Source organism: Molossus molossus, unplaced genomic scaffold, assembly GCF_014108415.1.
Source record: "Molossus molossus isolate mMolMol1 unplaced genomic scaffold, mMolMol1.p scaffold_m16_p_15, whole genome shotgun sequence".
Classification (NCBI taxonomy): domain Eukaryota; kingdom Metazoa; phylum Chordata; class Mammalia; order Chiroptera; family Molossidae; genus Molossus; species Molossus molossus.
In genome coordinates, this window is record NW_023425350.1 from 17,504,299 (window position 1) to 17,519,042 (window position 14,744).

The 14,744-nt window shown below is 44.6% G+C and overlaps 1 protein-coding gene across 2 annotated transcripts in view; it reads left to right on the forward strand.

Annotated features, from left to right (window-relative positions):
- Positions 1 to 14,744, forward strand: part of BABAM2 (BRISC and BRCA1 A complex member 2) — a 400,292-nt gene that overhangs the window by 366,447 nt on the left and 19,101 nt on the right. The window contains exons 11-12 of one of the 2 annotated variants that reach the window (XR_004959724.1): positions 5,230 to 5,328; positions 5,621 to 5,732. Coding sequence is in view for 1 of the 2 variants with exons in the window: in XM_036263410.1 (XP_036119303.1) it covers positions 5,621 to 5,774 (154 nt within the window). In the remaining variant the exon portion in view is untranslated. Of the gene's footprint in view, positions 1 to 5,229; positions 5,329 to 5,620; positions 5,775 to 14,744 lie in introns of those variants that run through there. The other variant, XM_036263410.1, reaches the window with a different exon arrangement.

Below are 14,744 nucleotides of genomic sequence, written 5' to 3' on the forward strand. Positions count from 1 at the left end.
AGATTCAAAGAGATTGAGTGTGTTGCCGATGTTTCACCACTGACAGATGGTGGGGCTGGGATTTGAACCCATCTTATCTGACTCCAAAGGCTGTGCCTTTTCCCGTTGTCCCTGCGCTCTCCTCCCACATTAGATTTTTAGAATTTACAGCAAAATTTAAAAAACTGCAGGCTTCAGTTTGGTAATATTAAAACTCCAAAGGTAACCTGTTTACATGATCAAATCACACGAAAGATAGTGAAAATTTGAAACCATTTCAACAAAATTTGGTTAATATTTGGTCTCCCCTGTCACTGAAAGTCAGTGATGTTAGTAAAAGGAGATTTTTTTGCACCTTGACTGGGGATATTTCTGAACTGGAAAACTTGACTTCTGTATTTCTTATAGGCAAGTATTTTGGATACGTGGCATTTAACTTTCTAGTGGTTGGACCCCGTGTGTCTCGAAGGGTTAGTGTGTAGTTAGTAAGATTGGGTGGTTAGTGACTAGATGGCCGGCTTCCCTGATTGGTTGTGTGCCCACTGTGGAGCAGCCTGGGAGTGAGCTGTGGACAGACTGCTCTTGGGAAGATGCAGATGGAATCAGTGCTGGGGGTGGGGGGTTTGCAGATAGTCCACATGGGTTAAAACGGTCTCCTCACGAGGCTTCGAGGAACTGGAGAGGCCTGGAAATGGGAGCACAGCCATAACCACCCCAAAGCGAATCCATGAGCGTCTTCCCTCCGAGCCCAAGAGCACTGGGGAAGGCACGGAACATGCAGTCTGAAAGGCCTGGAGAGATGAAATAATGGCTGACTTGTGAGTAATGATGAAAATATCTGATGATGTGACTCCCAGGGAAGCAATTATGGTTAACCCCTCATTTGTTTGGCATTTTCAAGGATTGAACTGTCCCACATAACTGAATTTTCCAGACATCTAAAACTTTCCTATTTATGTGCCTTGAATGTTTTTTAGCCATGCTTGGTGGAAATATTTCTGAAATAGATTATACAATTATCCTGCCTTCTCGAACAGAAGCTGCAAGAAATAACATTTCCTGAGATGTCTGTGATTGCAAGTCTGAGAAGACCTGATTCAAAGAGGTTGAAATAGTGAGGACGTATAATCGCCTCACCTAAGAAAAGCCTGGAGCTGGGCAGTTGCAAGGATGACGAATTGGGCACCTCAGTGATACCAGGCTGACTTTCCCCTCATGGTCACAAGATGGGTGCACAGCTCCTGGCCTCAATGTCTCACATGATAAGATCTCGAAGGCAGGAATGGAATGGGAGCTTCTCCCAACACTTATCTTTAATCAGAGACAAAAATGTTTCTCAGGAGACCCCCAACCAACTTCCCCTCAGGTCCCAGAGGCAGGACTGAGTCACACTCCCAGGCCTTGGCTCTTTGGAAGGCTGAGAGAGTGGATGTCCAGCACTCTCAGACTCTGGAGTGGGAGGGTCTCTGCCCATGAAAGGAGGAGTGGCTGTTGGCTTTGGGGTAGCAACCAGGAGTATCTGCCATGGTTTCCAGGACGAGGGATGAACATCACTTACTGTATGGCCGTAACTTGACGGACCATTGAGCTTTGTGCTCCTACACTAACTGGCCCCAGCCTATGGTTCTTTTTTATTTCCTGAGTCTGCTTGTATTTATTATTCTCTCTCCTTCCTTTGGGTCAGACTGCTAGTTATCACTACTTGCTGTTAGCATGCCTTGCCCTCATCTTTCCATAATTAGATTTTTTCTGAAAAAATTATGCACTCAAACTTGTTAGACCATGTCTGAAATGTTCTGAGTGTCTGACAGCTGTCCTGTGGATCAGACACGCAGCATCAAATTTCTTTTGGCTATTCAGGGTCATTTTTCCATTGTTGAGGTTTTGGAGAAATAAGGTTTCTAAAGAGCTCTGTGAACTTCGATACGACTTCAGTGAGGTCTTCTTGTGCTGAAAGGAGGAGCCTTCAGGACAGTTAGGCTGGTGTGCTAGAGAAGGTGAGGCTGCATCTGTCCACCTGAACCCTGCGTGGCTCAGAGAGAGGCACCCTGGGCTCCCTCGCAGTGCTGCGTGGCTGCTGGCTGCCTGGAGAGCTCCCGCAGCTCTGGGACCGCACTGGGGGACTGTCACTGCAGCGTTCCACTGTCCCTGCCCTGTGCCAGGGCGTCGCACTCCTGAGAAGGAGTCCCGTGACTGCCCAGGTTGTGCAGAATTAGAAGTGTTTGGGTATGACTTGTTTCGACGAGTTCTTGAAGAAATGCTTTGAAAATGGTTATTGAGATGATACCGAACAAGTGAGGACCATCCCTTCTGTGGATAGAGAGCTGACCAAAATTCAGCCTCTGTATACAGGAAGGAGGAAATAGAAAGCAGTTGTCAAAATAGTACAGACAGTGAGTAACTGACCCAAATGCAATGATTCTACTCGGAGAATCAAGGAGCCAGTGGGTGGGTTTGGTTCTAAGGAAGCAAATGGTTAAAATGTATAATTTTTTTTTTTTTTTTTTTTTTTAATCCTCACCTGAGGACACTTTTCCATTTTTTGCACAGACAGAGTGGGAGGGAGAGAGAGGAAGGAAGAGAGAGAGAGAAACATCGACGTGAAGGGACACATCGAGTGGCTGCCACCCGCACGACCAACCAGGGCCGGGGACAAACTGCAACCGAAGTACGTGCCCTTAGCGGGAACCGAACCCGGGTCTCTCGGGACCGCAGGCTGACGCTCTAACCGCTGAGCCAAACTGGCCAGGGCTAAAATGTATAATTTTGATAAAGCTGAAACTATGAGCTCAAGGTACCTAGAACCTGGGAGTTCCCTCAGAGCAAGTAAGCTGTTGAAGGCCTAAAGTCAGTATTTACTGTGCCTCAGAAAGTCATGAGTTAACCTATAGGCAGATGTGAAGTGACAGAAACATTAGGGATAAGGAAAACAGGTTTGTTTTCTTCAGTTCTGACTAATTTGTACCATTCAAATCTTTCTTACAAGAAGAATGCAAAGTATTTCTCGTAAATATTTTCATTAACTCCTTCTTCGGTCCAGGACATTTTTAAAGAAGCCATTCTTTTATTGACTGCTGACTTATACAAGCAGGATACCACTTAGTTAAGTTGAACAGGATCTTTTTCTGATTTCCTCATCTGTGAATTAGTATGTGGATCACTGATTTTATCTCTGAAATACTCTGACCATACTGCTCCCCTAATAATCCAGCCATTGTGCACGGATTTTAATATTGGCATCAACTATACTTTTTTAGAAAAAAATCTCCATGGAGAAATAATCATGTAATCAATGCTTTTGTGGGATCGTGGTACCTGTTAGCATATACCTGGATGGCATTTATTTTTTTTTAATCAGAACAATTCACTTATCTAGGTAAATAAATTTGCATTCACGTTTTGAATTATTTCTGATGCTAATTGGGCATTTAGGGGAACAGAGTGGATGGTTCAAAACTAAGTAGGAAAATAATTTTCCAGCAAACCAGAATACCAACAACTCATTTTCAACAAAACAAATCAGGAATAAAAATTATGATGAATTTTAAAGCCCGAAAAGCTGGTTGCTTGAGAATCATGAAGCCTGTGGTATTAATCTGTATTACTTTGATACTGAATGATAACTGTGTTTGCTTTAAATTACTCAGCTATCACCATTGAATTCTATTATTTAAAATAGTTGTTGTTGTTGTTGTTGTTGTTTTTATGGAGGCTTACATGTTATATACTTTTCACCTATGCTCTTGGTGATTGTTTCCAGGGTTAATCTGAATCTTGTTTTTTATGTTTGGAAACTTACCCCTAATGTAAACATAATTTAAGTACACGTGAATAGGCTTTTTTTTTTTTTTTTTCTAAAATTAATCAGAAGAAATAAAATGAGTAATCAGGAAAAATATAAACTTATTTTAGGAAGCAGTATTTATTCAAAATGACTAAAGAGGTTACAGATCATGCTTTGTAATATAAGGGATTCAGAAGGGTTTTCTGGATTGAATTACTTATAGTTCAGATTAGTCTCTTTTTCATATTTGGTATTGTTCCTATATGTTGCTAAATCTCTGCTTTGGCACAAATAGACCCTGAGCCTGCACTGAGGTGGAAAGTGTGACTGGAGAGTGGACATTCAGAATCTCGCCACTTTTCTCTGATTGTGGTATGATTCATGTGCAGAAACCCCTGCAGCACTGAGTCAGAGTCAGAGACACGCAGAGGTCCAAGAGGCCCCACTGACTGGACAGTTTTTTATTGCTTGGGGGTTTTCTTTGTTTTGTTATGTTTTTTAAGTTTCCTGCAAATCTAACTTTGTCTTCAAGAAATCATACTGGGTGCTAAAAGGACCTAGTCTAAGTCAAGCACCCTGAACTGGCATAACAATCTAGTATGTGAGGTTTCTTTTTTTCCTATATTTGTCTCATGTCACCACAAAGATGAACCTTGTACATCCTTCGTAGTCGACGCTTGAACTTACTGAAGTGTCATGTGACATAGGGAGTGTGGTGAGCAGGTTATACCAGTCTCCGGAAGAGCAGAAGGCAATGTGCCCCCTAGGAGGAGCTTAGGATTTAGATCATGAGACTAGATTTGAGTCCTGCTCCTGCCCAGCTGTGGCATGAGCAGGTGAATAAACCTCTTAGCATCTCAGGTTTGTTCATCTGTTCAGTGCAAGGTGGTAAAAATAATGTCTGCTTCATGGAGCTATAACTGTCAAATTAGATAAAGTATGTAGAAGTACTCTGCGAAGCTAGAAAATTCTAGGCACGTTTTTCTTGTTATTATTTCTGATAAATTAATGTGCCTGTTTTTTGTCCTAGAAGTGGTAACATTCACCCAAATATACATTATAGACCTTGAGGAGGTGCTATTAAAACAATCTGTTTTCAGTGATGTTTTGCCTCAACTGAAAACAGTGTCATTTTCTTTTTACAAAAGGAGTTCAAGAACCCCAATTGAATAGATAAAGCACATAATACTTGTTAACAGCAAAGATTAGAATCACGTTATACTATAGCAGTTGCATTGCATTAAGGAGCCCCCATTGCTTAGGAGATCATTGTAACATATTCGGAAAAACTTGAAACTGCTGAGTGTCAAAATTCACTGCTTGAGTGGAAGTAAAGTGATAAACTTAATTCTTTCTGGGGGTCCAGTTGCCATATCCTGTAAAATAGAAAGATTATCGGCTGCCCTCTAGATGATTCCCTTTCTGAACTCATTGAAGGACAGCCTCCATCCCACTTCCTCCATCAGGTGTAGTGAGGAAGACACTGCCCAACCTTTGAAGAGTTTATGGTGTAATAGAGACTTACAGCAGGTTTACAGCTGACTCCACTGTGCACCGCTGGACAGGTGAGTGCGCAGGACGAGTTCAAATGGCGTTTCTTCGGCACTTACATGCTGTGCTCAGATTGGTTACATTTTCATTGGTGTATGATGCCTCTCTGCCTAGATTGTAAACTCCTTGAAGGCAGGGAAGGCACCCTGTATTTCTTGGTCCTTCTCTCCACACCTTTTACCTGAGCCTCAGCTAGTATTTGTGGTTTAAATGGAGTCTTGTATCCAACGTTCAGATTTAGCCAAAAAAAGTGTATTAAGGTGCAATTAAACCCTAACATTATTTTCCTTTTTTCTGTGTTTGCAGTTGACCTGCCCCTGTTTTTCCCTCGAGATCAGCCGACGCTCACATTTCAGTCCGTCTATCACTTTACCAATAGTGGACAGCTTTATTCCCAGGCCCAAAAAAATTATCCGTACAGCCCCAGATGGGATGGAAATGAAATGGCCAAAAGAGCAAAGTAAGTGAATCTATTGTTACTTCCCTACAGGTAAGAACATTTTGTTTATCTAGTTCAGGGGTTAGCAAGCTGTTACCCACAGGCCAAATCCTGCCCTGTGCCTCGCTAAATAAAGGTTTATTGAACACGGCCATGCTCATGTCTTTACTTATTTTCTTTGGCTGTTCCCATGCTACAATGTTAGAGCTTGTCATCGAAACAGACAGCATGTGGTCTGCAAAGCCAAAAATTGCTGTTTGGCCCTTTATAGAAAAAGCTTGCCAACCCCTTATCTAGCCTCCTCAGCGAGACAGTTGTTGTTTTTAATGAATTACGGGATTTATCAGAAATCTACCTCTCTATTTAGAGAAGTACTAGATAGGAATTAGGGTTGTATCAGATAAATGGTGTCAATGATGGGAATGTTGTCAGCTGCTTTCATATTTAAAAAAAAAATAGAAAATTTCAGCTGACATTAAACAGATTTTTCTGCTTAGTGGTCAATACATGGATCCAGTGCCTAGTTTTCCATATGGGACTATAATGTCTTTGAAGGAACAGAGTGAATCACAAACTTCATTGCATCTCTGCGGCCATTGCCTAAAGTAGGGCCCGCGTTTTCCTTGATTAAGTGAGTGGCTGCACAGGCAGCTTTGAACTATCAAAATCCCCGTGGAAGTAGCTCGGGAAGTTGATACAGGTTGGAGCTAGCTGGAGTTTGGAGGTGAGAGTTACAACTATCGCACACAAGCCTCTCTGTGCAAAGCTTTCAGTCAGAGGGAGTAGGGAGATGCGAAGCTCGCTGAGTGTCTAATGTAACTAAGAGTTCAGTACGTGGAACACCAGTCTTCATGAACCAGGGCCTCCTGGACTGAAGCAACAGTGGATCAAAATCATAGTCAGAGTGGCAGGTGGTTATTACGTTTTCACTCTGAACAGCCATATGCTCACACCTGTGATCGCAACTGAAGGATGGTCAGATCCAAAGAATCACACAAATGAAGAATTATCTACTAAGCATCCTCTTCACTCATTCATCTAGTATTTATTGAGCACCTACCATGTTCGGCAGTGTGCTCCATGCTGGGAATACGATGACAAGCAAATGAGAAATTGTTTATGTCTTCATGAAATCTATAGCCCAGCAGGTGAGATCAGACTTCCATCACTTTTAAAGTACCTGCTAACAAAACCTGGCCTTCCAGACCTGGAATCTCTTGATTAGTAGGACTTCTTGCTCATGCCTCCCTGAGACCTTGCTCCCTCCCAGCACATCCATTGGCATCCCCTATCCTTTCTGTAGCAAGGCCTTCACTTATAGCAGGATTGGGAATTTTTAAAATAATGACAGAGTGGCTTCCTGTAGAAACTCAGGTGCATCTGTGGACGTAGAGCTGTGTTACCTGAAACTCCAGTGTGCCCTTTCTCACCGTGGCTGCCCTGTTTAGCCGTGACACCCAAGTCTGAAGTTCTATTTAAGGAAAAAAACAAGCATGCAAATATAACTAATAACAATGATTAAGACTTGCATACCTTGAAACAGACTTGAAAGGGGATTATAAAGTAAGTTTTATGTTTGAGGCACTGCAATTGTTTAATTCTCTGGGTTTTCCCTGTGTATACATAGGATCTGCCCCTAGAAGATGGGCTGTTATTTGTGGTATGTGCTGTGGAGTCTGAACCAGATGTGTCTTTGTGGTTCCCATGGCAAAGCTATCTTGGGGTGTGTGTGAAGCAGACGTTTTAGCATGTATGATTGAGTCTTTAAGGAGTTGCAGACCACAAGCCTATGATTTCAGTATGGGAATATTGTAAGTGAAGCTTGTTTATCTTAACAGGTCGGTTCAGAGTCGCAAGAGACATTTGCTTTATGTTAACACCAGTCTAAAGAAAACATCTGAACTAATGTTGAAAAAAATCTGTTTTCTACTGTAGTACGAAGGATCCATTTTAAATGTAATAAAAGAAAAGGCCAGCAGCTCATGCTAGGAAGAAGAAATAGTCTAAAAGCTTCCTTCTCAAATGGCACTGGTTGACTTCCCTGGGCTCTGTCAGAAGGCTGGGTGATGGATAGACAAACCAGACTGCTGGCCTGCAGTACAGACTGGAGATTGGTGAAGGCTGGAGAGAAAGGACAGAAAGAAGGGTCAACTGCAACACTCCTTACAAACCCTGTTTCTTTGTCCTGTGAAAATATTGTATGTATACCGTGCATAAAAGGCTCCAACTCACTCCCAGAGCTCTGCCCGTGACATAAACACTCACGGTTTATGAGCAGCAGTAGAGCCTTTTGAGTGGAGCCAGCTGTTGATTCCCTCCTGGAGAGCAAAATTCTAAACATGTGAACTCAGAAAGGACACCTGCTGGCACTGACTAGGGCTTTTCCTGTGACATGTGCTTCTTGCTCATGTTGGTCCCGCAGATTCTGTCCTCATAAGTGAAATACCCTCTACTGGGTGAGCACAGGCTTCGGGGTCATGCATGGCCCAGTTCCTGTCATAAGGTCTAATACCATGTGGTCTGTGGCCTTAGGCAGGACTGTTTACCTCTTGAAGTTCATTCTGTAAAACAAGTCTGTACTCCTCCTTATTGGACGGGTCAGTCAGTGAGTGGGCCTGTGAAGGATGACTTTGGACCAATTCATGATTTCCCTGAGGCTGTAGTGGTGAAGCTAGTTTAGAGGGCTATTATGAATATTAAATGGGGTGATTTCTATTGTTGGTTAACAAATTGCCACAAACTTAACAGCTGAAAACAGCACAAGTTATGATCACACAGTGTCTGTGGATCAGGAGTTCAGGACAACGTGCCTGGTTCTCTATTCAGGGTCTCATGTGACTAATATCAAGGTGCTGGCGGGGGCTGCCATCTCCTCTGAGGTTTAGGGCCTCTTCCCGCCCATTCAGGTTGTTGGCCAAGTTCAGTTTCTTGTGGTTATAGGACTGAGGCCCCTGTTTTCTTGCTGGCTGTCAGCTGGAGGCCATCTCCTGCCATGTGGTCTCCGCCGTTGTCAAGTCGGCAGTGAGTGGTGCATCAGATCTCTCATGTTTCCCGTCTCTGAATTCCCTGATGCTGACCTCTGCACCCAGATTTAAAGGGTTCATTTGATAAGGTTAAGCCTACCAGTTAATCTACGTTTTTTTAAAGACAGCTGTCCCATGTAACATAGCCCAATAACAGGCATGAAAACCATCCTTTTCACAGTCCTGGGGATTACACAGGGAGCATAAACCTAGGGTGCGAGTCTTGGGGCTGTCTAGAATCCTGCTGCTGCATGGTGATATGCAGGTGACTGCCCAGCGTGGGCTCCGGCATGTGGTGAGCATTCAGTAAACATCAGCTCAGCAGCAGCATCCCTGGAGGAATGCTGACTGTTTCTTTAAAAGATAGTACAGTCAACATTGCTGTCTTCACATGCACCCGGTGAGCAGCCCTCCAGCCTCAGTGCTTTGGCCAGAGATTCGCAGGTTCCAGGCTGCCCCATCCATGGCTGTTATTCCCTGTGGTCGTGTCTGCCTGGTACCAGCACAACCAGTTCGAATGTGGAGAAAAATGTGTCCTTCAGCTGTTTAATCTACATAAACCCAACTATCACTTTAAAAGAAAAATGAACCCACCAGTTACCTACTTGCTGTATAACTTCAGATACATCTAAAAGAATGGATAATTATGTTTTATAATTCTTTCTAGTCTGATAAATCGGTGGATACATGGAATAAGTTTTCCATGAATTTCACTCCACAAAGTACAGGTTGATCCTAAAGGCATAAGAAGGTTCTTAGAATAGAATTTCATGTCATTTGGGGAAACCACCTACTACAGTGGCTTGTCACACATTAAATTCATGACATAAATGGAATTACTAAAGAATATTTGAAAAATGTCTTCTCAGTCAACACATGGGAATAATTCAGCATGAACCTCCTAAAATCATATGTTGTTTTCCTTCTTGCCTCAAGGTCAGAAAGATGTTATTTTCTTATTTAGAAACCTATCCAAGTGCCGCCAAGCCGTCCACAGTTGCCCATATGTGCTCTTCACCATACGTACTTCTATTATTTGTCTTTGCAGAATAACTTTCTCTTTCACTAATTTTTTAAAACATGGTACATTCTGAACTATTCCAATTATTTTTCATTGTTGATACCTTAGTATTCTCAAAGATACTGTTTTCTTCAAACATCTCATTATCTGCCAAATGCTTCAATCCAGATCTCTAAATAAAAGAGGTAAAGATAGCTCTCTCCTTGATTCAGGAGGGGTAGATGTCCCCACTCGGTTTGCACCCCATCCCCACCCCTTACTGTGCCTCTGAGGGCCCTCTGGACCCCTGGGCTGCCAGCGAGCATGGTTTGAAACAGGGGAGTACTTCACAGCATGGTCACAGGAGCCCTGAGGCCTGAGAATTTGGGGGGACAAGGTTGGGCTGGGGAGGGGTTGTTCATGCCATGTAAGTGGTTATAATGTGAGCCTATTTATGTGTTGGTTTCTCTAGAAATTAATCACTCACTTCTTCACTCTTTTGTTGCTAATTCCTTAAGGAAGCTCAAACCATGCTTTGTTTCTATGGAGGTTTAGTCACCAAGTCAGGCAGTCCTGTGCTTGGTGAGCCGGCCAGAGGGGCCCCCACCGAACCAGCTTTGGAACCCTGTTATCCAGACCACACCGTGTCAGGGGAAACCCGGGTGGGGAGTTTGCAACAACCCTCCCCCTCCCTGGACTGCTACTCCACCCCCCACCTCTCCTCTTTAATTTATTTCAGTCCTCACCTGAGGATATTTTTCCATTGATTTTTAGATAGAGTGGAAGGGAGGGAGGGGGAGAGAGAAAGACATCATGTGAGAGAGACACATCGCTTGGTTGCCTCCTGCACAAACCCAAGATCCTTCGGTCTGCAGGCCAGTGCTCTGACTGCTGAACCAAAGTGGCACCAAGGGTAGGGAGATGACCAGGAAGGTAAGAGCTGTGGCCACTGCGACTGCTCATGCCACCCTCCCTCTGCAAGGGGGAGCAGCTGCGGGTCTGAGCCACTGTGGGCAGTAAGGGAAGCCAGGCCACAGCAGGGCAGCGCTGAGGGAGACAGGCGACCGGGCTGGGCTCCCAAGCGCTCTGCCACAGGGCCTGTCGGATCATCTTGGTGACAGAAACCCCAGGCCCAACTGTTGCTATGATTCATGGGTTTTCTTTTTTCTTTTGTTTTGCCTTGAGTTTCCAAAGATTGGTTCTCTTTTTTAAAAATCCCAACTTCTTAGCTGAACTCCCCTCAGGAGAGAAGAGGGAATTTTCCAGGCCCAGGCCAGCAGAGGACAGGAAAGGAGCCAGTAAGGGTGAGCACACCTAGGGACTGAGGAAGGTCAAGGTCGCCAAAGCCTTCCACTCACCTGCGTGGCCTGGGTTTCTGCATGGGCAAGCCCACCGTCCTGCCTGGGGTTTAGAAAGATAGAAAGGGTGGAGAGAAAAATAAAGCATATAAATAACATGGCATTTGGGGATCCTTGAACTCTCAAAGAGAATCATTTTGAAAAGTATCTTCAAGGGATTTGGTTTGTTTTTCCTTCCAGAGGAGAGAGCAACAGAGATGGGGAGGAATCCAGATCTGCCTGACGTCCAGGCATCCTCTCCAAGCTGCGTAGGTCAGAGAGAACATGTTATTTATTAGAACCTGACATCTGTTGCTGTGAGATGATAAGCTCCACTAAAAGGCATGGCCATCAATTACTGCTAGCACAGCCCTCACCCAGCCTGAGCTGCTCACCGTCCTTCCAGGCCGTACCAGGCACGGCATGGACAGCCCAGCCCAGCCTCCTCTCTCCCCTTCGGCAGGACCCCTCGGACCTTTCCCAGGCCCTCCGTCGGTGTTCCTGGCATCCTTCGATTCCCTTCTTTGGCCCCTCTGAGAGCTGCCCCTGTCTGTCCTGCTTTCTCAGTGAAAAACGGGGTTACGTTTACTGTCTGGTCTCAGTCACGGAAGCCAGAAGACGCTGCACATGGAAAGAGTAACTGGAAGGTCAACACATCTTTATTGGGGAAATTAACTCAGTTGTGCCGTGTGAGAGCTGAGTACTCAGACTTGGGCTCTCATGATCCCTCTCGGCCACAGGGAAAATATTCGTGATAACCAAGGACAGCTACTTCCCTGTTTGTGAGTTATGGTCATATATTTTCTTTCTTGGAAAAATAGACAGACGTCTTAGAGAGTCAGAAAGGAAAGGGTAGAGGAGTTGATTTTGGATTTTTATAGGTTACCAAGTAGAAACGCACACTTATTAATGGAACCAGAGTTGTTTTTGAACTGCTAGAAGAAGAAACAATACAGTAAGTAAAGAAAATGCTAAGAATAGTGGCCTGGAAGTTAGGAGACCTGGGTCTCCTCTGGGCATCCTTATTGATTTCCTGTACGATCTTGGGAAAGACACTTGACCTCTCTGGGCCTCAGTACTCTCACCTGAGAGGACTGGGCTGTTAGTAGATGATCACTAAGTTCTTATTTATTTCTGGCATTTTAAGTGAAAATTGTGTTTAAGGTATCTTAGCATACTTTTTTACTCACGTTGAGAAACTTCCATCTCTGTTGCCAGAGATCAGACACAAATGGAAAACATCACTAAATGCCATTAAGTACACTACGTACGTGATGCTTTTCTGTACAACCTGTGTCTGATATTTATAGAACACTTCAGCTGCAGAACGTGCACACATATGCCCTGAACACACCCAGTGAAATAATTCTAGATGTAATACATTTTCAGATGTCAAGTTAAAACAGCTTCTTGGGAATTAGGCTTGACTGTTTAGATGTGTGGCTGGGCTCTGGTGGGTGCCGCCAGGGCTGCTCAGGGCTGTCATGTGTGGTGTGGAGTCCAGCCAAGGCAGGAGGGCCAAGTTTTTACTTCTATTGCTTCTCATTAAGGCATGAGTTTTAGGGAAAAAAGGAAGCATCAGAGAACATTTGGGACCATGCATTCTGTGCACATCGTTAGTGACAAGCAGGGGCCTTGCTTCTGCAGAAGTGGGATTCTGTCTTGTCTATTGTCAGATCACCCATCACGGGGCCACCTGTGAAAATGAACTAAATTCATGACTTTTTAAAATAGAAGCTTTATAGAGGTGAGCAAAAACAGAAGCAGATTTGGGGCAGTTACCACTACTCCAGTGACCTGCAAAATCCACAGCCAGTGGCAGAGCTAAGTTGGGTGGCCATGCAGGAAAGCATCTAGGAAGGTAAGTGTTCCATTGAGAGCCCATCTCGGGACATGTAACATGAAGGACCCCAGAGACCATCTAGTCCCGCCAACATTGGCTATGGTAAGCATAACTATTGTGGTACAAATTAAATGAAATAATTGGTATGAAATCCTTCATACAGTGAGAAGCATAGACGTGACACTCAGTTCATCATTTTCATTTCCTGGAAGAACTTGTTCAAGGCCATACGGTTAGCACCAAGATTAGAACCCTATGACCCTGATCACTGGTCCAGGGCCCCACCCCAGCTGCCTCTGACCTCTTGCCTTTATTAAGCCTGTTTCCTGCTCCCTTGCTCACGGGAATGTACAGGGAGATGAGGTTGGCGGTTAGCATTTCTGCATGCACGCACCCGTCCACCTACCCACGGCGGGGCCTAGCCTGGGAACCTTCTTCCTAGTGGCTCACCCGGGAAGCTGAGGGCTGCTGTGGCCACAGGGTATTCTTGAAGAGAAACAGCTTTTCTGAGAGCCCAAAGCCCTGGCACTGCATACCTTTAAGGGAAGGTAAATGTTCCTATGGCAGACGTATTGCTGGAATCCGTGTGCAAAGGAAGGAAAGGGGTGCAGTCATGGAGCAGGCCAAAGGGGCGTCACTGCTCTGCAGGGAGGCTGCACACGGAGAAGGGGCAAAAAACTCCCGTGACTCCTGTCTTCCCAGACAGGCGGAACCCCTGGCACTTAGTCATGCCTGATGGAAAATGGAAACCAAGACAGCAGAAGTGAGGCTGGAGGGACCCGAGGTAGTCATTAACCCAGAGTCACTTCTGAGGAGAAAAGTGATCTGCCCCTGTGTGCCCTGGAGGGTCAGGGCAGAGCTGCCAGACAGAAATGCCATGGCCACTGGGAGAACAGGCTTTAGAACAATCATGATTATAAGAATCAAGTGTGACGATGGTTTCTGCAGAGACATTACTGCTAGTAATTCATTCTGCAAACATTTTAGTGATATACACTGAATACAGAGTGTGTATCATAGCGCGCGCGCACACGCACGCACACACACACACACACACACACACACAGAGTTGCTGCCCCTCTGGGTGCTGAAACTCACCTACTCATTTTGAAGAGCCCCAACTTTAAAGGCTGCTAATTGATTTTTGGAGTGGGGTCCATCCCTGGTTGAGAGTCCGTTCTGACAGTGGGGCCTTCCATGCCATTAACTACTCAGCCCACTGAATACAAGTCAGAATTGCAAAGCAAGAAACTCTGTGGCTCTTCTAAAAATCAAAATTTAGAAAACCAAAATGTTCCATTATTGATCATTTTAGGGATCCAATAATCCTGCAACTGGCATTTTTCCAGTTGTCCAGAATAATGACATTTATGGAAGCACTATATGTAAAGGCAAGATTATGTTGTTTTTCTCAAAATAAATGATAATGGGTCATCCAGTCCCTCCTGATCATCTTATAATGAGGACACTGATTCGTGCTGAGTACTTACTCGCCCAGCACAGCTGTCAGTGCTGCACAGCGCACTGCCTGTCGTTCTCATAACAACCCTGGTTATGAGAACTGCAGGTGCCACATCACACTGACTTTATGTTCTGGAGCTGAGGCCCCCAAAGTGAAGCGACACATCCAAGGTCACCGAGGAACTCGGCACAGGAACCGAGACTGTGCATCGGGTTCTCTAACCTTTAGACTGGCATTCTGTTCTTGTGATGCCCTGCCTCTGTTCCTCAGATTGATTGCCTGAATTATCCCAAATTCGCCAGGCACCAGAGCTCAGCTGTCTGCCT